The sequence below is a fragment of the Xiphophorus maculatus genome, chromosome 6 (assembly GCF_002775205.1).
Source record: "Xiphophorus maculatus strain JP 163 A chromosome 6, X_maculatus-5.0-male, whole genome shotgun sequence".
In the NCBI taxonomy this organism is placed as follows: domain Eukaryota; kingdom Metazoa; phylum Chordata; class Actinopteri; order Cyprinodontiformes; family Poeciliidae; genus Xiphophorus; species Xiphophorus maculatus.
This window is the reverse complement of record NC_036448.1, coordinates 7,148,257-7,174,070: the sequence shown is the minus strand read 5'-3', so window position 1 is coordinate 7,174,070 and position 25,814 is coordinate 7,148,257. Positions and strand designations below refer to the sequence as shown.

General features: G+C 39.7%; 5 protein-coding genes across 5 annotated transcripts; 3 read left to right on the top strand and 2 right to left on the bottom strand.

Annotated features, from left to right (window-relative positions):
* Positions 1 to 211: 211 nt before the first annotated feature.
* tmem53 (transmembrane protein 53) lies at positions 212 to 3,371 on the bottom strand. Its single transcript, XM_005804591.2, has 3 exons — positions 3,110 to 3,371; positions 2,836 to 2,939; positions 212 to 1,260 (listed from the first exon to the last, which is right to left on the bottom strand). The coding sequence occupies exons 1-3, from the start codon at positions 3,162 to 3,164 to the stop codon at positions 559 to 561; spliced, it is 861 nt and encodes a 286-aa protein (XP_005804648.1). The 5' UTR covers positions 3,165 to 3,371; the 3' UTR covers positions 212 to 558.
* A 195-nt stretch (positions 3,372 to 3,566) lies between these two features.
* toe1 (target of EGR1, exonuclease) lies at positions 3,567 to 8,127 on the bottom strand. The gene is made up of 8 exons (XM_023336138.1): positions 7,794 to 8,127; positions 7,667 to 7,707; positions 7,468 to 7,564; positions 6,773 to 6,931; positions 6,525 to 6,638; positions 5,687 to 5,835; positions 5,402 to 5,564; positions 3,567 to 4,720 (listed from the first exon to the last, which is right to left on the bottom strand). Exons 1-8 carry the CDS (start codon positions 7,905 to 7,907, stop codon positions 4,040 to 4,042), a joined length of 1,518 nt encoding a protein of 505 aa, XP_023191906.1. The 5' UTR covers positions 7,908 to 8,127; the 3' UTR covers positions 3,567 to 4,039.
* A 235-nt stretch (positions 8,128 to 8,362) lies between these two features.
* Positions 8,363 to 11,962, top strand: LOC102231696 (THAP domain-containing protein 1-like). Its single transcript, XM_005804581.3, has 4 exons — positions 8,363 to 8,780; positions 8,978 to 9,137; positions 10,306 to 10,481; positions 10,571 to 11,962. Exons 1-4 carry the CDS (start codon positions 8,631 to 8,633, stop codon positions 10,952 to 10,954), a joined length of 870 nt encoding a protein of 289 aa, XP_005804638.1. The 5' UTR covers positions 8,363 to 8,630; the 3' UTR covers positions 10,955 to 11,962.
* Positions 11,963 to 13,516: 1,554 nt separating this feature from the next.
* LOC102235153 (selenoprotein Pb-like) lies at positions 13,517 to 17,937 on the top strand. The gene is made up of 5 exons (XM_014470818.2): positions 13,517 to 13,617; positions 14,765 to 15,014; positions 15,713 to 15,925; positions 16,012 to 16,120; positions 17,060 to 17,937. The coding sequence occupies exons 2-5, from the start codon at positions 14,788 to 14,790 to the stop codon at positions 17,276 to 17,278; spliced, it is 768 nt and encodes a 255-aa protein (XP_014326304.1). The 5' UTR covers positions 13,517 to 13,617; positions 14,765 to 14,787; the 3' UTR covers positions 17,279 to 17,937.
* Positions 17,938 to 18,171: 234 nt separating this feature from the next.
* Positions 18,172 to 24,983, top strand: LOC102235415 (elongation of very long chain fatty acids protein 4-like). Its single transcript, XM_005804593.2, has 8 exons — positions 18,172 to 18,229; positions 20,736 to 20,802; positions 20,898 to 21,085; positions 21,279 to 21,359; positions 22,293 to 22,349; positions 22,779 to 22,893; positions 23,573 to 23,700; positions 24,662 to 24,983. Exons 1-8 carry the CDS (start codon positions 18,224 to 18,226, stop codon positions 24,827 to 24,829), a joined length of 810 nt encoding a protein of 269 aa, XP_005804650.2. The 5' UTR covers positions 18,172 to 18,223; the 3' UTR covers positions 24,830 to 24,983.
* The last annotated feature ends 831 nt before the right edge of the window (positions 24,984 to 25,814 follow it).

Genomic DNA, 25,814 nt, shown 5'->3' with positions numbered 1-25,814 from the left:
ATCTTGTTGCTTCCTCCACTTCCGCACCATTGATTGGTTCATGTTAAATTCTCTCGCTGCTGCTCTATTCCCGTGTTCTACTGCGTGACTGATCGCCTTGAGCTTAAACTCTGCGTCGTAAGCGTGTCTCTTAATAGGAGCCATTTTGGGGTCTTTACACAAAACCCAGCGTGCACCGCGCGCTTCTTCTTCTATGGGGGAAAATGAAGTCGGTGGCTGCTTAGCGTAGTTGCGAGACCTGTTGTGGCTCAATATTGGTCCATATATAAGGCGCACCGGATTAGAAGGCGCACTCTGGGCTTTTGAGAAAACTGAAGGTTTTTAGGTGAGCCTTATAGTGCGGAAAATACGGTAGTTTAAATGAGTTTATCTTATTAAAATAAACTAATTTAGACAAGTGGAACTTTCCCTTACAGTGCCGTGGGACATTAAATTGAAATGTAGCAGAAGTCATGAGAAGAAAGCTTTTCAGTTTCTTGGATTTTTCAAACCACAGAAAGTAAATTAAAAAAAGGCTTAGTAGTCATATTATCTCCAAACTCTGGAGAGAGCAAAGCTTCACTGACTCTGAACGTGTTGTCTCTTTTTCGTTTCGGGTCCTTTGGAGTCCTTCATGCAAGCCACCAGGAAGTCACGGCACTTGCGAGAGTACTGCTCGGGAAAATCACGGAAGTGGCAGACGTGGGCACTGGAGGCGAAGTCGCAGCTGTGCACGGCGACGCCCTTCTTTACCACGGTCTCCGCGAAAAGCTCGATGTCCCTGTGCCTGATCACCTGGTCCGCTCCGGAGTACAGCAGGAAGTGGGGCCAGGCGGGCGGCCGCTCTCGCACGGCGTCGTAGTGGTTCTTGTGGATGAACTTCGTCACCGGGTACAGCACGATCCGCAGGAGGAAGACGCTCACCGCAAAAAGCGCCAGGAGGACGTACTTTAAAACGGGGCTAATCCGGGGCCCCAGGGTGGCGGTGAGCGCGCGCAGGGCTCCACGGACGTTTCCGCTGCCAGGCGCGCTGTCCACCACCGCCCCGAGCACGCGCAGCGAGCTGAACTGCTTGTCGCTGTGCAGCAGCTCCACGATGTACCGGTAGAGCATGAAGCCGCCGTTGCTGAAGACGTGGAAGAAGACGGGGCTGTTCTCCACCTCGTAGTCGTAGAGGACCTCCAGCAGCTTGAGCGCGGTGCCGCTCAGCTCCTTGTAGCCAAACGTCTCGGAGATGAAGACGGTCTTCAGGGGTGCGGTGTAGCGGATGGTGACGCATCCCTGAGGGAGAAGCCGAAAGTAGAATAAAGCCGACAGATGGCAGTTTCCTGTGACGTCGCAGCGATTTTAAAGCTACAAGCCACCAGAGATTTCAGTAAAAATAAATCAAGCGAAGTCTTGATATAGTTTGTCTCCTACTGATCAACACATTCTGGACAATTTTCTATTAAGTGTCAGAATTTTGCTGTAAAATTCTTTGATAAAGTTAAATTCTATCCTCCCCAATATGGGTGGGAATTTATTGTATCGTTCATCATTTATCGTGATAAATTTCTTATTATGTGATGTTGATTTATTGTTGTTACGATAAATTTCTATTAATGTGTAAGAACCCTTAAAAACTGTCTGGATTGTTATTTTTCACCGATTTTCTCCTGCTTGTTCATTAAAGTTGTATCAATAAATCTGAAAATGTTATTAAATTCTTGTGTGCATTTCGGTGACACAAACCACACTTCTTTATGTGATTAGTGTCCTAAAGAAATGCATTACAAATGCATATGATTTTCAAGAACAGTATTTGTAATTGTGCCATGCACTCACGTTCATAAACACCAACAAAAACGTAACATATACATATCATCACTTGTATCGTTATTGCAATAGTACCACAAGATATTGTGATAAAACCCTTAGTCCATATCACCCACCCGTACACCCCTATATAAGCTTCTATACACATATGCCTCTGGTGGCATCACAGAAGGTAACTTTTTAGTGGACTAACTTCTATTTATTGTATGGTTTTTCCTCCTTATTGTCAAATTCTACTTTAAATGTGTTTCTATGAATTACTCATTCCCACTCTGCCTGGACACATGGAAGATCTATGAGAAAATTACGAGAGAAGACTGGATTGGCCAATTATCAGGTATGTGGTCATGAAACACCAAATGATGTGCTTGGTGTGTTTTACTGAGATGATTATCAAGTTCTAATTTGATTCTTGGCAGAACTGTTTCAACATCTACAACTTGAAACTTGCTACATCATGCATGTGCTCGCGGTACAGCCTGTACCAAGAGGTGGGCATTTATCGCATCGTTTATTATTTACGTTTCTTATCGTGATGAGAATGTGGATTCATTGTTGTTGAGCTCCGTAACAACAAGCGCGTTTGTTTTTCAAGAGCAGTGTTTGTGGTGCTACAACTGCTGTGTCATGCAGTCACAGCCATACAGTTACCTGAAAAACAAGTAATGAACAGTTATCGTCACTGGAATTGTTTTCACAATAGCACGCCCAAATGTTGTGATAAAAATTTAAGGCCGTGGCATCAGTGTCACCACCATTTTGTCAACAAAACAAACAGGTTATAAAAATTCAATGCTCAGCAGTGAGAGGGAGAGAGAAGGTTTCCAGGTGAACTTCCGCAGTGTGGGTTCAAATTACATACTGACACTGTAACTGGCACGTAACAATTATATTTGCCGTGGAAACTCAATCTCCCATCATCCGGTTGCTGTTCTGCAGTCATTGTGCAATTGATAGTGAAAGAAAATTACACTTCCTTATAGTATTTTGACTGGAATAATCCACAGTCTGCTATGGCTTTTCTAATCTCGTTGACCTGACCTTGTCATTGTAGATGGAGCTGTATTTGGAGAGGTGTTTGTCCTTGCACCCAGCCCAGCCCAACAGGATCACAACTGGCTCCTTTGTCCCCTGCCAGTGTCTCTCTGAAAACAGGACGACACACACACACACACACACAACACAGAGCTTTAACACTAGCACAGCGCCAGCAGAAACGGTACCACACACACAGCGGCTCTGCTGGATGGAGCTACTGTATGGGTTACATACAAGGAGGACTGTGCATCTGTAACTATGACAGGTAATTACTCACCTGATGTGCCCGCATCCGGAAATACAATATTATAGTCAATATCGTCGGCAGCCATTTCTAAAAGCTCTCCGGCGGGCTAACGTTCTCTCATTTAGACGTCGTAAGCGACTGAAAGTAGGCTAACATGGACACAATTATGTATTTTCTTAAAAAAAAAAAAAAAAAGACACTACGAACAGGTTGATTCACTACCATAGACAGTATTACAACAGAAGCCTTCCTACCGACAGGAAAACCTCTTCTTCCTTTGGTTTTACAGCATGAGCAGCGATCTGTCTTTGGTTTATCGCCCCCGGGTGGACGGCGGTCGAAAACGCTCCTAAAGATTCACAGCTCCTTTGGACTTTGAAATGGATACAAACTGCTATGTAAGATTACACGCCACCTTATATTTTCTTAATTTTATTCTGGACAATTCATATAAGTCTTTTGGACAAACTGAGACCACAATAACAGATTTCGGAGGGTTCATAAGGTTTTAATTACCAAGAGAAATGAGAGGCAACAAATCTACATTATGGCAACTGTGGATGCCAAACAACTCATTTCCAGCGAAATGTCGGATAATTAAATGGGTTGGCACATAAATTTAAGAAAATTCATTTGATTAAAAAAGGCAATGTTTTTAATTTGATGAACAGAGGAGGAGAATAAAACACTGACTGCTGATCCAAACATTTTGATCTATTTTTTAAAGAATTGTAACTGCTTAAAGAAAATTGCTGGTCAAAACGATGTTATCTATCATATTCTTCGTTAACATGAATTTATTAACGATTGACCCGGGCTCGATAAGACTCGTAGGACCGACCAGTCTCAGATAGTTCCTCAAATTTTCACACTAATCCAACCAGTAGCTGCCAAATTGATAAAACGAATACTATTAACCTCATCTTGTGTGAGATAAAATGACATTACAGAGAAACTGAGCTACATCTTCTGTCCCCACACCATCTCCATCTTCTGAACGTGGGCCTTGGATGACTTGGCGAAGGTGCTTTTCACCACATTGAGGGGCGCTGCCTTGCCGCTGAGATAGATCTTATTGACGCAGATGGGGAGCCAGGACTCTTCCGACTCGGCGTCGGCTCCTTCCGGCCCAGGCTCCGCCTCCTTCTTGAGGAGCGCGCACGCGTAGGCGAAGATGTATCCCGTCATGTGGGCGTCAAAGCCCGCCCGGTGCGATCCCGCGTCCGCCTTCTTCTTCGCCTCGGCCTTAGACTCTGCAGAACGGACGCCGGTACCTTCTCCGGCGCTCGCCGCAGAGTCTCCGGGGTTCGTTTCTTCACCGACTCCGTTTTCTTCTTCGTCGTCGGTTTTCGTGTCCCACCCGTCGTCCATGCGAGAGTTTCCATCGGTGCGTGATTTTTCGTGCGCCTCCATTTGGTCGCCGGCTGCTTCTTCCTTGTCCGCTTCCATGTTTGGTATTTTATCCTTTGGGGTGCCGTCGAAGGCGGAGCAGTCCTCGGCTATATCCGATGACCCTTTTTTTTCCCTGCGTCTCTTCCGCTTTTTCCTTTTTTCATCTTTGCCTTTCTCATCCTGCAGGATGATCAGGTCTGTGTCGTGGGACAACGGGCACTTGGTGCCGTTTGGACACCAGCCGAAAGCCTGAAAAACACAAGCAAAAACAATAAACAAATACTGTGGCGGCGTTGGGTTTGTTTGATTTAATTAAAAGGTAGAAGATGTACACTTAGATAAAGTCATGCAACATTCACATTAGTAGGAACTGAAAGCTTGTTTTACTAAATAAAATCTAATGTAAAACCCTAATATGTTTCAAAAACATCCAGGAATAAAATAAGTAGAAAATAACAAAAACTTTATTGTATTTGGAAAAGTACATACACGGCTGAAGTTTTACACACTCATACTATCTCTGTTCAGTTTAGCAAACAAATAAAGTGAAAATATTGCCTCTTATGAAATGGTTTAAACTCACTAAGATTGGATGGAGCGTGTCTTAACATAAAGTTCCAGGTATTGCTTGTTGTTTTTGTATTTTGTAGCACAGGCAGTGTTTTGTATGTATGTTTTGTTTGTATGCATGCCACACTTTTTAGATTTTTTTTTAGATTTCCACAATAAAGGGAGGAAAAAAACATATTGTCTTCCTTCCATTTCACAGGTACACATTATGCTTTCGTCTACTATATATATAAAACCTCAATATAAAACACAAAAATTAGCAATAAAATGTAAAATAAAAAAAAAACTCGATTACTATATTTTTTGTAAAACTGGAACATTCTTCAACTTAAAAGGTTGCTGAGCGTCAGTGAAACTTACTGAGAAGCGCTGGCAGACATCCGTGTGTCCCTCTATGGATGTTACGGCCGGACATTGTCTGTAGTCGACGTAGGTGGACAAGTCACCCGCGTACTGGCAAAATTCCAGGTGGACGTGAGGTCCAGCTGAGCCAGAAGTGACACTGCGGCTGTTTTCCAGCTTGCTGGTGATATATGGAAAAAGAAAAACAAACATTCAGGTCTACTGTTTTACTGGGCGTCTTCAAAAGCAGACAGTGTCGCCGATAAAAGGATCGCCATGTCACTGAGTTGCTTGTATGCTTACCATTTCTTGTAGGCGTACTCCAGATATGAGGCGGTCAGCCGCAGCTCAAATTCAGTCACGTATTTGGTGTCGTAAATCCCAGCGGGAAACATTTCCGACAGGTCGGCTGTGAAGGTGGCCAGCCGCTCGGGGAGGTGGGCATAAAAACTCTTCCGAAAAAATCCCACCAGAAAGAAAACAATTAGTCTCATTAATATCTAATACATTTATAACCAACTGTTGAAAGTTAGTCTTTCAACAGTGACAAAAATATTTGGAGATGATACCAGGAGCTGCAGCTAATTATTTTAGCAATTAATTATTCTGACGATTAATCGCGCAAGTGGATTTAGCCACTTAGGCTTATTTTATACAATATTAAAAATATGTTAGAAAAATGCAAATAAACTTAAGAGTTTCTAAAAATAAGAAAATAAAATTGTATTGCCTAAAATGCAATAATATAGCAAAGAATGTATCTGTATCTGATCTGTTGACTATGTTATTTTTTTTCAATTAAACAATTAATAATTGGACCGCAGAAGGTGCTTAATAGTAGAATTGTACTGAATTTGAACCAGGTGAAACTAAAACCACGACAGGTGAAGCAGATTTGTCATCTAAAATGCAAAATGTGTATATTTTTGTACAGTTTTGACTTCATTCCTGCACTGAATGTGTTGTTTTTTCAGCAAACGGCCTTTTTTTGAGTTCGCATACTCCAGCCAACGATAATTTGAGTACTAAATTACTTGCCGTTTATTTCAATAACCAATTAATCACAACTCATTGTCTTCAGTCCCATACGCCGCCTCATGGTTCTGGAGCTTAAATGAGTCAAAGCAGCGCTCTCTGGTACCTGGTAGAGGAAGGCCATGTCGATGAGGCCGTTGTGTAGCACCAGGGCCTTCCTGGCTCGCAGCAGCTCAGTAAACAAAGTTCGGATGTGGACCCCACGGTCGTCTGAACCTCCCTTGCAGACATGAAAACGTGCAACAGAACACTTAAGGGAAAACGGAGTCAAAGTAATCACAGGAGGAGCCGAGGAGGGCCAATTGGCCGTTCGGTTCGGATGGAGCAGGGACACCGACACCAAGGCATTCTCACCTTATTGTTGCCCTTGCAGTACGGGATCCCACTGCCGTACTGCTTGTTAAAGTCAAACCCGTGCTGCACCAGAAACTGGACCGACTGCGGCTCTATGATGTACTCCTCTGAACACAGCAGGGTGAGGTTGTACACCTGGACCAGGTAGGAGTCTGGAGGCTGACGGAGAAAAACGCTTCTTACGTCAACGAACTTCCTAAATTAATCTTACTCCTGACCTTTTTGCACATCTTGTACCTATGCAACCACAAACAATAATTTAATTTATTTGGATTTATGTGACTGATGGACAAAAATGTGTATATAAATGAAAAGTGGATTTTTTTTCCCCAGATAAAAATCTGGAAAAATGAGGCCTGCATTTGTAATAAGCCCCCTCCCCCTTTATTCTGATGCCACTAAATGCAGGACATAGAAACATCCTTTGGTATCCCTCAGTGAGGATAGAGTCTGGAATTCCGGATAAAATTCCAATCGATGACCAATTGCATGTCTCACCTATTATTAGATTGTAAGTTGTAGGAAAACTTGTGGCATTTGTCTTTCCGTTTACAATTATGCAGTACTTCCTGTTTGTCTGTTGTTTGTTTTTTAGCATGACAAAACGGAAAAAGAAATGCGCGCATACACACACACACACAGTACATAGTTTAAGCATTTACTTGATAATACATAATATCCGGTATATGTGGTACCTTTTGGTCCAGCTTCTTGTAACACGCAATTCCCAAAGAAAGGATGGAGCGAGAGCGAGCAGCGTGACATATTGCCTTGTATCTGTCCTCTATTGATCTGTAACATACAAGAAAGGAGTCAGAGAAACAACTCTGATCACAAACTAACATATGAGGGGGTTATTATTATTATTTTATGGCATAAAAAATGTACACTCACTCAGCCAGCAGGGACTTTCTGTTTCCCAGACCACTCAGCTCCTGCAGCAAAACAGAGGTTGTAGTTTCTTCCAACTGAGCAACACACACATGGTTAGAAAGCACACTCAGATCAGAGCAACACTTACCGTGTCAATCGCAATGAAGGATGATGTTTTAATTGCAACCACCATGGCTGGCCATAGTTCTTTGAAATTGTTACTATGGACATCAATTACAGGAACTACTATCGAAGATGGCATGTTTTCTCTAAACTTTGTTACTAAAACGTTTCGCTTAAACTTAACAACTGCTACATGGGAGTTCCATTAACACAGGAAACTACCCAATAAATCGTTTTTAGCTATTAAAAATGTTTTATCTAGCTAATTACTGATTTTACGTCTCCTTTATAAGGTTTCAGATAACGTTCATTAGCTTCATATTTCCGAGTACATCAATGAGCCTCGCCGTAAACATTTCAGCGTGCTTCTCAGTTGTTGGTGGTTGAAATTTCGCATGAATGGAAATGGAGGTAAAAAATACTGGATTCTCTATTAAAATGCCAGTAATATTAGAGTAAAATATATGTTTAAAAAGAGTCTGATTTTGGTTTTGTAAAATCGCATTTTATTGGTTGTTCTTTTTTATAGTAATTTGTTTTCAGTCAGGCACTTTTGTTGACACACGTGAAAATTACGTCACTGGACTCAAACACCGAAGGGCCGCGCGCCATTTTGGCTCAAACAAACTCCTTAATATTTTATCCCAATTAAAGTGTTTTTATATTGTAATAGGGTATTTTTATGCTAACATATTGTGGGGTAACAGTAAACCTATAACGACTTAACATTTGTTTTGCCTTATTTTCACGTTGTGAAAGTTGTCAGCCAAAAGTCATGGTTTAAAGAGACCCCAGCTGAGCCAACTCATTTCTTTGCTAAGTTTTGTTTTGTTGGTGGTTGGTTTATTTTTCACTTTGTGTAATGGGAGGCTGCTCCGCCCCAAATTGCTCCAATTCAACTAGCATAGGGAAGCAGCTGTTTAGATTCCCCAAAGACCCTGTGCGAAAGAAGAAATGGGTTATGAACTGCCGACGTGACTTTGAGCCCACTCCTCACTCCAGACTCTGTCAGGTAAGATAGTTTTCTGTGTCCCTCTAAAATAACTCATTCAGGACAATCCCTTGCACATTTAATAGATCTATTAAATATAACAAATAAGCAGCGTTATTCTTCGTCGTCGAAGAATAGCCCTCGTTGTCGTATTTAACTAGATCACCACCATTGATAACTTGCGTGTTTACACTGTTATTGATGTGTCTTTTCGCAAGGACCACTTTGAGGAGAGCCAGTTTGAAGAAATAGCCAGATCTCCAGCTGGTGGGAAAAAGCTGAAGCCCAATGCTATTCCCACGCTGTTCAATGTGGGAGACCCTCCTTTCCCTGCAGTCACCTCTCCATATATCCTGCTGCCACTAAAATCTGAACCAGGTACTTCTCTAAGTTAATTATTGTCCCTGTCTTGGAAAATGGAATAATATAACAATCTAGACCGTTAGATTGTTAGATCATAAGGATTCCTTCAAAATTATCATACCTTCACATTTCTTTTAATTCAAGCTGATTTTTCTTTTCTTGACCACTAGGCTGACAAAAGATCCATCATTATAAACAATAAATTTTATTTAGAGACATCTTCCAGGTCACTTAAGGTCACTTACAGACCTTACTCAAATATTCAATAATACGTGAAATGCAGAGCATATTGTCAATGTAGTAAAACAATTATTAGCAATAGCGGGTTTCTGTGAGGTCATTTCAGAGGATGGGTTAGCAAAGAGGAGGAGCTGGATGAGATTTAGAGTTTGTGGCCTTCGACTAAGATCGTACTTTAAATAATTTAATGTAAATCCAATACTGTTTCTGTGGGGTAGTTCTATAATATTAATATTAATAATATAGTAAATCCTCTCAGAATGGTCAGGGTGGTAGAAATAAACTCCAAAGGTCGCTGTTGGATAACTTTGGCAGTACTGGGGGTGGGGTCTCCATAGTAACCATTAGACTTTGCCTCTACATGCCAAATAGTTGTTTGGAAGTTAGGTCAGGAAAAAAGCAACTTTTGTTTTTGTCCTAATGTGGGGTGTTTCGAACTCTACTGACACTAACTGTAATCGTGTGCTTTGGCATAACGAGATTAAAAATCTGATGGACTCACTGCACTTTTATTTATTGGGAGGTTTTATGTTCAGAAACTTGAGGCACCCCAAAACAATTTTTATCACAGGTTTTGTACAACTTCATGTACCAAATGGCACATGACCTATTTTGAAATAAATAATTAGAAACTAAATGTGTCCCCAGTGTTTAAGAAAATAATGCAATGTATATTTAGCAGTTCTGTCAGACAGAACTGCTAATAAGTTTGTATGATATTAGATCAAGTATTATATCTTATTCTGTTGTGGTAAAATTTTCATTGCTCTTTTCATAGTGAGGCACAAAAATACACCAAAAACCTCATGTGTATGCCTTAAAGGAGAAGCTTCTTAAGTAGCTTTAGAAGACATCAGGCTACCACTCTACTTGGTCAATTGCGTTTCAAATGCGTTCGATCACAGCACTGCTCTTCCACTTGGACGTTTTCTTGTGATTCCAGTGGAAAAGGATCTAAATTTTGGCGATCATGGCTATGCCAGACGCAATCCTTTGTCTGGCCTTGAAGAGGAGGATGGAGAAAGAACATCTGAAGACCACAACCGCTGCATGCAGTGTCAGCTCCTTAAGAAAAAACTGGAGCAGGAGATGCAGCACACCGCAAGACTACAAAGAGAGGTAGGAGACATCTTATTTGAAGACTAAAATCAGCATTGAGTTGTTGAAGGACTGAATAAATCCAGTGAGCCCTTTTTCTTCTTGTCCAGGCAGAAGAGATGAAGAAGCGTCTGTATCGGCTTGATCGCATCGAGAAGGGGCTCCAGAACTTTCTGTACGAGGACCAGATCAGAGCGCTGTCCCTCACGAAGCGCTCACGGCGCGCCGTCTGGTCGCCGGAGACGATCCTGAAAGCTAGAAAGATCCGCTGTGCCGTCGGAACCAAAGGCTACGAGTACCTGAGGGAGATCGGCTACCCTCTGCCCTCGTACAGGACTCTGTGCAACCGTCTGGAGACGAAGATCATGGTGACAACCGACATGAGCTGTGAGGAGCTGGCAGAGCTCAGCCTGGGGCTTATGGCCACATGCGACAGTCCTACAGAAGGGGTCGGGGACAATGATGAGGAAGAACTGATGGGAGTTTTATCCTGATCCCAGTTACTTACACTGATTCTGAACTGCTGTAGAGGGATAAGTTGAGAGATTACACTGTCCGTGATTTAGAAAAGTTTTGCGGTACTGGTTTTAAAGTTTTCTGGCCTTCAGGTCACCTGGCTGTACCCACATTTTACATCCACTCAGGTGATGTTTGATGCACCGGCTTACATGTAGCCTGGATTCATGTTCTGCTGATTCCTGCTGTGATGCTGGCATGTTCTGGTAGCCTGAACGTGTGAGGAGCATGTGCACAATGTAGCTCATTCATATGCATCTTGTAAATGTGAGTGACGTTTGTTAAAAAAACCTCTTTGCACATAGCTTTGTGAAATTGCTGCTTGTTTTTACCGTCAATTGTGGCACAGCTGAGTCTTTTACTGGCCTTGTTCTATACATTTAAAAAAATTAAGTGTAATGCAAACAGATAAACATGTTGCACATTTTGGGTAAGATGACCTTTTTATTAGGAACAAAAGAGATGACTGAGGCAACCTTTAAAAAACATTTGGTGATCTACTCAGCATATTTCAGCATATTTTGTGGATTTTAGTAACAGTAGTTCTCTGAGAGAACTTGTCAATTATACTCTTACAAAAAACTGTATTTGGTTTATTTCGATTTGGTTTAACAAATCGAAATATCCTCCAGTTTTCAGTAATGCAGTTTACTGTCAGACTAAATTTAACATATCCATCTGATCTCTCTTTAAATCATTAAAAACGCTGTGTAGAATGTAGACATTGGCTGGTTTCTGTCACTTAGCTGTCTTGATTAATCAGATTTTATGTTTAACATTTCATGATAGAATTATTCCTGATTTATAGGGAAGGGATTGGGATTAAAGTGTTCACCTCATCCAAATCCTATTCAAATATGTACGCAAAATCAACAGAATATGGATATTTTATTGCCTTTTTTATTATTATTATTTCCTTTATTTTCTTTTTTGTTGTTTGGATCATGGGTGCCGAAGTCACGTCCAATAAAACAGCTACGTTCCCACATTAGCGGTCATGTTTCTTCTTTTTATACAACGTTTAGATGTGCATTACCGCCACCTACTGGAATGGAGTGTGAACCGGTCATTCAGCTCTTTGGAGGCCTGGTAGTGAGCAGTTCATTTGATTCAGGTGTGTCGGAGTAGGAACGCATTTAATGTTGCGTTCCATTCACCTCAGAAATTGGAGCTCGTATCTGGTTTTTGATACCCGAGCCAAGATAACGGCGTTCTAGTTTTTCTTTTAAAAAAAAGAAGAAGAAAGTATCAACCTAGCGACGCCCATTGAAATTGTTTGCATTACAAACATAATATTAAGATGCTTTCCATAAGCAAACACCACTTTTAATTTGTTCAGATTAGATTTACATGCGCTACGTGTAACGTTGACGTTAGACCCACGTGAGTCTTTTATATAAAAAAATAAACATCACATCTTACTACTGTTGACGCGAGGAGCGGCCATTTTGAAACGCATAGCTTACAAGTCGCAACTGGGCGACTTCGGGGAGCGCTCCAGTTGATTTTTTTTTTTTTTTCCGACTGGGAAGTCAGCATTTCCCATTTCCGAGTACAACTGGAACGCAGCATAAACATTGCAGGACGGCAACTCTCAAGGACTGGACTTGGGCACCCCTTGGTTTCAAAGAACCACGTTTCAAATGATGTTTCAAAGAACATGAATTGAAATTAAAGTTAATGTACACCAACATTTTGACATCGCTTAAAGTGTTTTTACTGTTCCTACAGTTTTATGACAGTCAGCATGTGAAATGTAAATGAAAATACAAATTCCTAACAGCATAGTATTTGCAGATATTCTTAAAGCTTAGTCCTTGTCATGTTTGAAGTAAACATTACTTATATTGCTAGTACTCTTTTTTTAATACAGGAACCTAAACTTTAGCCAGCTGTCTAGCAGCCCTTAATTGACGCACTTGTTTTTAGTCAATATGGACTTTGAGCAAATCCTTCACGTGCAAGATTAGATATTTGTTCTGCAGGTTTGTTAGTAAAGCAATGTTTTTTAATAACAGGTTTGACAAGACTAATGTAACCGATTTCTATGTTTTAAAAAAAAATCACATGTAACAGAAATTCACCAGTTACATTATTCTAACTGATGGCTAGCATTTTATTCTTACTTTAGTGTTTTTGGCATTTAAACTGTGGAGTGAACAGACAGCACAAAAGTTGAAAAGGAAGCTGAAAAATACATTCATTCAGTTAGGGGTGTATTCTGTCACCCAAACCAAAACACAGTGCTTAAGTTTAAGACTTTTGTCTTAAGTTTGCAGGAATATTAGTCTTGTATATGTTTCCCATTTACCCAGCAAGCGACGCTTGATCTGTTACCACTGCGGACAATTTCACTTCGTCGCTCTCAAATATAAAGAAGAATCCTGTTTGGAAAAAATGATAAACAGGAAATAAGAAAAAATGAAAACAGTCTAAGTTTCAGCAAAGTCACAGCTAACAAATACTGAGTACTTCTTCACAACATTACCATATCTGTGCACACTTTGAGTGTCACATTCTTTCGCACTCAGAGTGTCTCTCTGTTTAAATTGGGGGAAGTGTTGAGCGAACGCCAGAGCTTTTATACTTCAGAGGTTTTGCCGTGTGCCAGTTAGAGTTGCAGCAAACACGGCGGATAGAGGTAAGACTTTCCCCTTGCTCCTAAAACTGTTCTCTATTCGTATTCTTGTGAAGTAAAAAAAAGATATACATCTTTTTGTTTTTTTTTTAATAATATGCACTAACATTACAGGTTTTTCTCTCTAGATCAGATTTTAAATTCTTTGACGCATCATATGCGCATGTCTAGTCCTTAAAACCCATTTATGCTACAGTTTGAGTGTTTTTCTATCAGTCCACCTTAAAAATCCACGATCCCCTTTTTTGTGCCTTTTATTGTCACATTGCAAAACTGATAGTCACCTGTTTTATACATTTATATTCAGATAGAATATAAATGTTTAATTTATAAATGTATAATTTTGTCTTGTTTGTTGTTTTACATAAATTTAAACCAAAGAAAGGTCAAAACTACCTCCCTTTCTGTTGGTTTTTGTATGACCCAAATCATTAAGCTAGTAGTTTCACTCCATCTGATGCTGTTAATTCGATTTTTCGACATGGAGCCGCGACTGTGAGCACTTATACTACTTAAAAGTTCAAAAGTGAATAGAAACTTGGATATATCTTATTTATATCCAACAAAAAAACAAAAGTATTGGGTAATTGCAGGAGTAAATGCTGTTGTCGTGTGTGAAAATGTTGCCATAAAGACGGTAAACTTTGTGGCTGTAGGCATACAAAGCTTTAATCTCTCTCTGTCTCTGCAGCTCAGTGTTTGCCCGTCAACATGTTGCTCTGAAATTCCTTACCCTTTTGTCCGTGTACTCGGAAATACTGGCTCTCATTTTTGCAATTATCTTCACTCAAGTGGACAGAAACAAAGAGGTTTTTGTTATTTCATCTCTGTGAGACCAGACTGACCGTTTATTATTATTATTATTATTATTATTATTATTAAATGAAGGCCCATAATTGCCCGATTTCCACACTCCGTTTGTTCTGTAGTTCATCGTCCATCAGACTAAGACAGATTGTAACATATCGCTCACGTACAATTTTTCTACCACAAAACCATTTAAAAAAAAACAAAACAAAACACGTCCTTCCTGTAAAATCTAGTCATCACTAGCCGCCACATTTGTAGCATTCTGACGTTTGAGAAGAAGAGACTGCATATTTGTGCACGATCCAGATGATGTCATAGATGTCTTTTTGTGTGTATCCAGTTTTGGCAGACGAGAGGGTGACGATGCGCTCTCTGCTGCTGCTGTGTCAGAGTGCAGCCCTGCTGGGTGTGCTGTGGGCCTCCCACTCCACTCTCTTGGTGGAGGGCGACAAAAATGCCTCCAGGATCTGCAAACCCGCGCCGCGCTGGGAGATAAAGGGCCGCTCGCCGGCGCAGGAGCTGCTCGGAAATGTGGTGGTGGTGGCTCTGCTGAAGGCCAGCTGACACTTCTGTCTGGTTCAGGCGTCCCGGTGAGTGAGAAAAGTAGCAAACGTCCGAATCAAACTTGAAGGTGGATTCTGATCACCCTGTATATTTTTGCTGCAGTTTGACACAGATCACTGCTTTGATTCAAACTGATGATAAAAGGATATCTAAAAACTATTGGAATAAGTATGTCTGTTTTTCTATTATTATTATTATTATTTATTTCTCTCATCCTTAGAAAATTCCAACTTTTAATTTGACCCTGTTTATGAAGCAGGAATAAAGATGATGTGATGCAGAGGTACTTGCATATTGACAGGGCTGCATCTCAGCATATCATTAGACATCTTTCAGATTCTTTTTTATTAAAATAAGTTGATACAGTGGCACTTTTATTTCTTAAAACATACATATAAAAAAGTATGAACTGATATATCCGATATCAGTCTCACTGTTATGGCTGATAACTGATATTTGCCAACATTATACATATTTTCCTGGGTGTTTTTTTTTTACACCTTTGGGGGAAATAAACTACAAGAAACAGACTGCAACAAGATAGAAATAAATATCAATTTTTAATATCGACCCAGTTTTATTTGTCAGACCGATACCGATATGTTGAAAAATGACGAATGTCGGCCAATACTGATGTTGGTGCGACATATCGTGCATCCCCAGTTTAAATAGTTAAAAGCACACAATCTCAGCTCTAATTCTTCACTCGTCTGAATATCCGCAGTATCGGACGCCTGCGCACCAAACTGAGGCGCAGCAACGTAACCGACGTGTCCTTCCTGATCGTCAATGAGCAAAATGCCGTATCCAGAGCCCTGTACTGGGAGCTGAAGAAAAGAGCTCCCACTGGTGTCCCAGTGTATCAGCAGGACGCTAATCAGACCGACGTGTGGGAGGTGCTGGACGGCGACAAAGACGACTTCCTGATCTACGACAGGTAAAAAGGCGCCTCCGTCGCCGACCAGAGCGCTAAATTGGAAGTCGCTCCAAGAATGCCGTTTTTCTTTTCCTCCCCGTCCTCAGGTGTGGCCTCCTCACTTTCCACGTCGTGCTGCCGTACAGTTTCATGCACAACCCGTACGTGGAGGCCGCGATCAGAGCCACCTACGTGGGAGACATCTGCAACTGCTCTGTGAGTGACCCGACCTTTGGGGAGGCGCACGGGCGAACCCAGACGGGCGGGGAAAAGAACCGCTCAAATGTTCAAGCTGTCACACTTGATTGCTCGTGATGGTTCTTTATGAAGTATATTGTTTTAGAGGTAAAAAATAAAAAAACAAAAGTCAGCTACATTACATCAAATTTCAATCTGTTTTGTTGGGGTTTGGTGTGATAGATCAACACAACCTATCTTAGTTTCAATTTTTTTCTTTTTTTTTTTTTTGCAAAGACAAACCCAAAGAATGTAGAGTTCATTTGTGCTCTTCCCACTTTATTTTGAAACCCTTGACAAAAAAATAAAAATAAAAACATTTTCTATCAGCATATGTTTTTTCATGTAGGTGATACTGAGGTAATTTGAAAAAGATCAGACTCTGGATGTGCAAAGCCGCTTGGAATAATTCCACTTGTTCCAATCAAATGTAGAGACTTAATACATATGCACAGTAGATTTTTGAGGATTTTTATAGATTATATTTGCTTTTTTTTCTTCTTCTTTTTTTTTTTTTAACATATTTTTTCTTCATTTCACAATTATCCACAATTTTCTCATGGTCTATAACCTGAAACACAAATGAAAAGATGTTCCACACTTTTAGGATGTAACATGTTGCATTTGAGTAAGTATAAAGGGCCGGAGTAGTTTTCAGATGCTGTATTGAGTTTACAAATTATTTATCATAACGTTCTTTAACAAGGCATCAGTCTAATTTAAAATAGAGCTAATTATTAGTTAGCATTGGCTCTATTTGACAATTCGACAATCACAAATTGATTGTCGACCTGATGTTAGCGTCACTTTGCCTTAAATCTATTTATCCGTTCATTCGTTGTGCATTCATTGTTTGTATTCAAAATTTAGAGACACCAATTAGCAACACGACGAAACCAACTCGTTTATCTTTCGCAGGCCATTTCCACGAGGACTCCAGATACCGTCCAGCCACCGGACGAAGGGGTCGACCCCACCGAGAAGACTCAGCCGATCCCCCACCACTATCACCATCTTTCCAGCTTCTTCCATCATCAGCCCGCTCCTCGAAATAAGACCCAGGACCAAGATAGGCCCGTAATATTCCCAGCTCCGTATCATCCGCACCATGCCCACCAGCACCCCCACCACAAGTAAACCAGTGTTCATAGGTTTTCAGGGGGGGTTTTTTGTTCTTTTTTAGAATTGAAGCCCATTTTTATTTTATTTTTCTGAAACGTTTACACATCCCGCTATACAATGTGCCAAACCTGCTTTAAAAAGTGCAGCTTGGTGCTTCTGTATTTGGAAAAGAGTGGCCAGGACCCTCCGAGTTCTCCCATTAATGAAGTCCAGAGTGTAAAGCCTGCCTGCAGGGGGCTGTGGACGGATGTCCAGGGGGAGAGAAAGGAGAGACTCTGACCGCTGCCGTATCCAGACAGAAGCAAACGTCGAGGTGCAACGACGCTGCCTGGCTGGTCTCACTCAGTCAGAATGTCTTTTTAAAGCTGATTCGCCCCGATTTGCTTTCTGCTTGAGAAGATGTGAGGATTACAATGTTCAGAGAACAGGAATAACATCTTACACACATGACTTAATGACTTATTTTAGATGCTGTTTATTGTGCACTTACAATTTCCTCTTAGAATCTCTCATTATAAATTAAACTTATTTTGTTTTTCTCCAGATTAAGGCGGAACTACATGGTAGATTGAGTAATTAGAAACTGTTGCTTCATAACGTGAGCTGCAATAACTCAAAATGTCCTGTAATAACGCATTTCTGTGTAATTAATAAAATAAAAACTCAGAATCCAATTACAGTTTGTTTTCTGTATCTGAAATAAACAATACTGTAGAAAAATACTTCATTTTTTATAGTGATTTAATGGCATATTATTCCCTCATTTGTACAATTTTGTACACTCCAACACTTATAAGGTGGATTTAGCTGGTGAGCCATATGCCAAGCCAAAAGCACACACGCACGCACACACGCACACACACTTACACACAGCGGAGACAGGTCGACTACCTCAGAGCAGCTTAAGTCTTGGCTGAGATGCAACACTGGGCAGAAAACAGAGTCTGCTAGACCATCGAAATGACGGTAAAGTAACAATTTGATCATTTTTAGCACAGATCATGCTCCAACGCCAGCCACCTGCTTTAACAGACATATATATATATATATATATATATATATATATATATATATATATATATATATATATATATATATATATATATATATATATATATATATATATATATATATTGCTGATTGCTTTGTTTAATAGCCGTTGACATAGAACTGGCAGAAGCTGCTTGCAGGAGTCCTTCCCCATCAGTGCGTTAGGAGTCCCTGCTTTATCTGGCGCAGGGCGGGTCACTACTTCAGCTACTTCTGAATGAGGGCGGGGGGGCTGACTGCTCAACTTTTCTGCATCAATATGTATAACATTAGTGTATCCACTTATAATATTCTAAATAAAGCTGAAGTCGGTTTGAGGGATTCTGATCCTGGGAGGGATTTTTTTTTTTTTTTTACCATAAATCCTTGGGAGGCTACAGGTGAGGCTTAACCGCTTAGCTTTCTGTAAACAGCATGTTCTGTAAGGCGGCATAGTTCATACTGCTGCAAGTCACTTTCAGCTGTGGAGAACAGAAAAAAAAACACACCATATTTTCCACTACTACTTTATAAGCTTATTGGATTGACAGAGTAAGATGCAGTTGAAGCCCAATATCTAAATACATTGTATATTTTTTTTAAAAATGGAAAAGAAGAGAACATTACTCAAAAAGCAACAAAAGGAGCCAGATTGCAATTTTCACCCATGTCTAAAGGAAGGTTTAGAGAGACCAGTTAACCTAACAGTCATGTTTTTTGAGCTGTGGGAAGAAGCTGGAGTACGGAGCATCAGAACCATGATACTCCTTGGTGCAGCCTATAAACCTTTCTCTATGTTACACCAGTTCTGTCAGGAGAAGGAACCAAAATTCCACAAAAACTTTAGAGAGAAATTGGTGGAAAGACACCAAAAACTACTGAACTTGAAAAAAGGCAGAAACCAAATAGTACAGAATTCAAAACGCTGTAAAGAAATCATAAATATTTTTCAGATCATTCCAGAATTTAGATGGTAAAAATGTTTTAGGTAAGCTGAAATGACTCAAAACTTGTGATGATTAGTCTGATTTAATGCCAGAAAAAGTGTTGTATTTATTTATTTATTTTTAATAAAGTCTGTGTAATTATCTGGGTTCAACTGCATATTCTCTTTCATTAAGCAAAACACAAAATACTCTGGGGATGAGTTTATTTTCACAGGTTGCTAAACTATGCAGAGAAGAAAAAGACAGCTCTTTCAGTTGTCATAAATTATGCGTCTGAAATTCAGTTATTAATATAATAATAACATAAAGTCCAGAAAAGCAAAACAACTCAAAAAAGAGGAAATAAATACAACAAACGAAGGTACGCAACACTGAAAAAAATTAAATGCACTTTGAAGAACTATGTGAATTTGAGTTTGCTTTCCGACACTAGATGGCAGCACTGTTACACCGCATCTGAAGGTTCATCGCCCTGTCTTCAACAGGAGGCAGTCGTTCATAAAGAGGATTATTAGTTATTATCTATCATCAGGAGATTAGCCAACATAATCCTCATGCTAAAAACCCAGCTCATCGCTAGGTGGCTCAATCAAGTTTGCAGTGGGAGGTTTCTTTCTTTGGTAAAGCCGTTGATCAGGGTTCGATCTGTGAATACATTGGGGCTTACGTCTCTGTCGCCAAAGATAAAGCCTTAACTTTGAAGAGATCGCAGGTCCTGCTAAGCGTGGGAGGTAAAGGGAATGCATCGACCCAAAGCTAACATGATTCTAGAGCAGGGGTCTCAAACTCCAGTCCTCGAGGGCCGCAGTCCTGCAATTTTTAGATGTGCCTCTGCTGCACCACACCTGAATAGAATAATTAGGTCATTAGCAAGGCTGGGAGAGCTGATCTACACAAGGAGGAGGTAATTAAGCCATTTCATTCCAGTGTTTTGTACCTGTGGCACATCTAAAAACTGTAGGTCTGCTGCCCTCGAGGACTGGAGTTTGAGACCCCTGTTCTAGAGCGTCAGTAGAAACAACCACAACATACGTGTGGACGGGGGCGGAAGTCTCATTGGCAGTTACAGAAATCACTTTGATTACCTTAAAAGGTTCAGCAACAAACTATTAAATTGCAGTCAGTGGGGATGCTGAGTTCAGGGTTTTTCACCGTTCAAAGCATTTTGGGCAAAAAAGTTTTGGGTTCTTCTTAGAGTACCTTCTTTACATAACCAACAGGTAAAATTTGCGGACCAATGCTGGTCCTGTCAGACCAAACTCAGGATCTATGCGGCTCTATAGGTCACCATTTATCAGAGTTCTTACAAATTCACTCTGTAATGGAACCTGTAACGTCTAGGATGTGGATTGTTATGTTGTTTCCATTTCTGCCATTGAGAAATTTATCTTTCGAGCTATTTCTCGAGTTTGCCTTCTTCAGTTCAAGCTCTAAAGCTAGGTATGGCAATTAAAACACACAAAAAAAACTGCATTATGCTCATGTGCTCATCCCAGGGTAGCAATGCTGTCACCAAGTGGCAGAAACTCCTATTATTCTACCAAGGCATTCTGGAAAATGGAGGTAAGAATATATTTTTCAGCTCGTTACCGTACAGAACCTTGCATAGTTTGGCAGTATTTTGTGCTGTAACTTTCCTCTCATATTTCACTGAACAGACAAAAGGACAGACAATTGGCTGCTGGTCTACTCCCCTGTGCCAATTACCTGTATATTCCTGTGCTACCTGATCACTGTATGGGCGGGGCCAAAGCTGATGGCGAACAGGCAGCCCATCAACCTCAAACCCGTCCTGGTTGTTTACAATTTTGCCATGGTCTGCCTGTCTGCCTACATGTTCTACGAGGTAAACTCTGAACACAAACAAGGGAACTCAACGTAACTGAGATATTTTGTGAAAATATATATATATATTTTTTGTTTAAGCCTTCCACTGATTTTAATGTTAAAATAACCGGCAGGAAGTTGTTGACGTGTAAAGTTAAGGTAGCACCACCAGAACCCAATTATTTAAATGCAATGTTTTTCCACATTTCTAGTTCACAGCATCATCTTGGTTGGCCGGTTACAGTTTGTTGTGCCAGCCGGTCGACTACAGCAACAATCCACTGGCTCTACGGGTAAATAAAAATATACATTATTTGTAGTTTAATAATTGAAGGATTGTGTTTCTTCTTTCCTTCTTTCTGTGTCCTTCATTGTGTCTTTTCTTTTAGCCTTGCTTCACTGAGTTTTACGTTCATTGTGTTCGGCTTCCTTTGTGTTATTTTTCGACGTAACTCAGTCGCCCTGTTTGTTCTCTTCCCTTGATTAATTTGCCTACATTCTCTGTCATTCTCCACTCTTCCCTCAGTATATAAGTTCACTGGTTTTCATTGTTCTTCACTCATTCATCTTCTCAGTGCTAGTCTGTTTAACATTCCTCCATGTTGCCGTAAGTCCGTCCTGTTTCATTTTGCCCTCCTGGTTCGCTTTTGGATTTATTTTATTTTATTTTTTTCAGAATATTTTGAATTTTGGACTTTCTGCATTACAGTCTCGTTTTCGAGTATCATGCAAAATGAACTCTAGTATGTTAGACTTCAAAACAAAGGAAAGGACTAAAAATTTGGGAAAACTGAGTCTGACTGTTTGGATTTTTTTTTTTTTTTGCAAAAGTTGGAATTTGCCAGCCATGGTAACAGCTGGGAGCAAAGAATTTATATATATATATATATATATATGTGTCCTGATATATTAGCCTCTATAATTAAAACAATTTAGCTCATTTTTACTATGCAATGTACTTTCTGTAGTTCAAATGTAGGTATGGGCTTTATAGTAGACTATAACTAACCAAAGATGAATTCTAATCTTTCACATTTTTCTAATCTTTTAGATTTTACAATAAGTCTTTGAAGAATTTGAATCGAACAATTAATTTCCCTTTGTGATCAATAAAGTGTTTTCGAATTTGAATAAAGTTAGATTTCTTTTTCCCTTTAATTTATCAGATTGAGCAGCTTAATACCTGAAACGAAAGTGTTGATGTCTCATTGTGTTGTGTTGGACAGATGGCCAGAGTTTGCTGGTGGTTTTACTTCTCTAAAGTCATAGAGCTCAGTGACACGGTGAGTACACACACCGGAGCTGCACGCAGTTATATAACTGTAACATAAGTTAATGCTTCTCCTGGACATTTTTAACACAGGTTTTAATTTGGCGTCACTGCGTATTGTTTTGACAAGGTCAAGCTAAAGAAAGACTGCCCTCCACTGGTCAAAACATAAAAGCACATCAAATCTGGACCAGCATTTGTTAGGCTTTATGTAGTTCAGTCAGATTCTTCACTTGGTTATTTCAGAATCAGTTCAATAAAGAGAACATTTATCTTTTTAGCATAAAAAATCATCCATAAGAGTAAGTTCAGACACTTGTATGACTTACTACAAAATTATGCTGCAGGAAAATATGCATCAGGTTTCTATTTAAAAATATAACCAGGAGTATGGCCTTAAATGTTTTGTTCTTGCTTCATTTAGTGTGTTTGTGGTTTGCAGATATTTTTCATTCTGCGGAAGAAGAACAGTCAGCTGACATTCCTCCACGTCTATCACCATGCGACCATGATCTTTAACTGGTGGGCCGGGGTTAAATATGTAGCCGGGGGTCAGTGTGAGTACGTTTCACTTTGTGCTAGCAGAATCCACAAGGACTGTACCATGAATAAGATGATGATAAACAAACAGAGGTGGTCAGAGTACCCACAAATTGTAGTCAAGTAAGATTAGCACTACTTCAAGGAAAAGTATTTTTACTCAAGGAAAAGTATTTTCCTTTTGGTAAAAAGTCTACTCAAGTAGTGAGTAACTGATCAAATTATCAATCATTTAATGTTTTAAAATTACTTCGTCAGAAGGACCATAATATTACGTTAAGTGGAAATTTTTGTATTTTAAGGACCAAAGTGACAGTATTTCACATAAGTAACAAAAAAATAACAAAATCAGACAAAAAAATTTTTTTTTTTTTTGCCAAATCAATTCTTTTCAATATAAAATTTATTAATTTTAACAAAAGCTGCAGGTGTGCGTCTGTTCCTGGTGATTTTTTTTATTCAAACTTGTTTGTTCTTCATTCAGTGGGTAGAGAATCCAGAACTTTTATTCAAGTAAGAGTAGCGATACTTCATGATAAAATGACTTAAGTAAAAGTAAAAAGTACATCATAGCAAAAATTCTACTAAAGGTTCTTTTTTTCTCCCAAAAAGTTCCACAAGTAAATGCATTTGAATAAATGTTTAATAGTTACTACCCAACTCTGTAAATAACCCATCTTGTGTATTTGTCTGTAGCTTTTCTGATTGGTCTGATCAACACCCTGGTCCACATAGTCATGTATTTGTACTACGGGCTCGCCGCTCTAGGGCCACACATGAATAAGTATCTGTGGTGGAAGCGATACCTCACTTCTCTGCAGCTGGTAAGAACGGACGCTAGTGTCAGAGATAATATGAAGCTAAGATACATCGGTACTTGAATAAGTGTGTATTTCACCTGTACCATTTTTTAACCTGGTGTTTGCTTATAAAATAGCATAAAATATGTGCTGGTGGTCTCCATGGTTTTCAAAACAAAGACCCAATTAGACGTTGGAGGCTGCCCATCAAACCTGAACAATTCTCTGCTAGAGGAAATGTTGATCATAGTGGGTTAGGATCTGTGAAATTATCATTAGTTATAGTTCCCTGGTGTCATACCACAACCTGGTCATTTTTGCGGGAAACTGTAGAGAATTGTGCTGACCTGGATATCAAGATTTTCATTTTATTTTAAAATGGTATTACCTAAATCCGGGGATTCAACTGGCTAACAGATGGCGTTCTTCCTCTCTCAAGATTCTATTTACTTTTCTACAAACTATTTCTACCATATGTAGGTGACCTATTACTAATAAAAAACTTAGTGCCTAACTTTTAAAAAAAGCTGAACTTTTCCTTTAATTTGGGGTCCAGTCTGGGAGGCTTGTAGAATTAGAACACAAGAAATAAGACAATCAAGCTTGACGCTTTGAACAAGATTCCTTTGTTAGAACATATCAAATTATTTAAAGCGTTCTACTATTGTAGTTGGAAAACAAAGAACTTTTAACGACATAATAAAAAGATTTATAGAAAATGAAGAAATTTTAATAGATGAGAAGCAAAACAAGTTTTTTTTTTTTATCAACTTATTTTTCCTAATAACCGGACCATTTGATTAGAAGGTAAAAATTTTGCTCAGTTCTGTGTTATTAAGGTAAATGTGCTTCTCTGCTCGGCACAGATGAACTATTTGCTTATGATTTCTCCACTGACTAAGTTTAATATAAATATGTTTTGTGTTGATGATGTCTCCTGAATGCACATTTTAGTCATTTGCCATCTTCTTGTCTCTCTGATCAGCTGCAGTTTTTCATCGTCACCACGCACACCGCCTACAACCTGTTTGTCGACTGCAACTTCCCCGACTCCATGAACGCTGTCGTGTTGGCCTATTCGCTCAGCCTCATTGTTCTCTTCAGTAACTTTTACTGCCAAAGCTACCTCACAAAGAAGACCAAAAGCACTTAAGGGACACAAGGGATGCAAAGAATAATCAAGTCAAAGAGAAATGAAACTGCCTTAAACCAAGAAAACGTGCCAGAAGAGCCAACAGTCGGATATGGCCGAAGCTTGAGACGACACAGACTGGATATTGGTACAGAGTTCTGTATTCTACGGTACCACTCTGAGGCTATATTTTGAATATGGTAATCACTGGGCAATCATTGGAAGCGGCTTTCTAGTAAAAGTTCAAGTCTCACCATTGATCTTTGGAAAAATTGCCCCAAAAAATCCTTTGTTGGACACACACAGGTAATATTTTCAGGTTATGTACCTTAAATGACATCTAATGCTTGATGTATTTAAACATATGGTCAATGTTTAAGTGAAACTACTCAGTAGTATTTCTGACTTCTTTATTGGCCCCCGTTGTTTAAACTGGCCTATGCACTTGATTGTGATTGTGTGTTAAATATTGATGCCAAGTCACATTGAGGATAAATACTTTATTTTGAGAAAATACTAAATATAATACTTTTCAAATTACTTTAAACCCTATTAAACTAACTAGTTCTCAGATTGAGGAACAAGATTTTTGTCACTTTCTCTCTCAAAACACTTGCTATAATTATCCAAGTTCAACCAACAGATTCTCTTGGAACCAATGCTACTGACACTAAATTTGGTTCCTTTAAGGGGACAAAAGGGTTTTAAACAAAAGGTGATTTGGATGCAGCAAAGTCGGCTTTCCAGTCAAAATCTCTGGATCGACGTGTTTCTAGTTATCATTGGTTATAAAAAGGCAAATACTTTGTGCTGTACTTTGTATTTTCCATGGTAAGAGAATTGTGTCAGTAATAATTTTATCTTGATTAAAAATAAAAAGTCTCCATCTGTATCTGCATGCTGGACAGGCCAAATTTGCGGGGCCGCATGAAATCACTCCAAGGGCCACAAATGGCCCTCGGGCCACACTTTGGACACCCGTGATCTGGGGTTTCTTCAAGTTTCT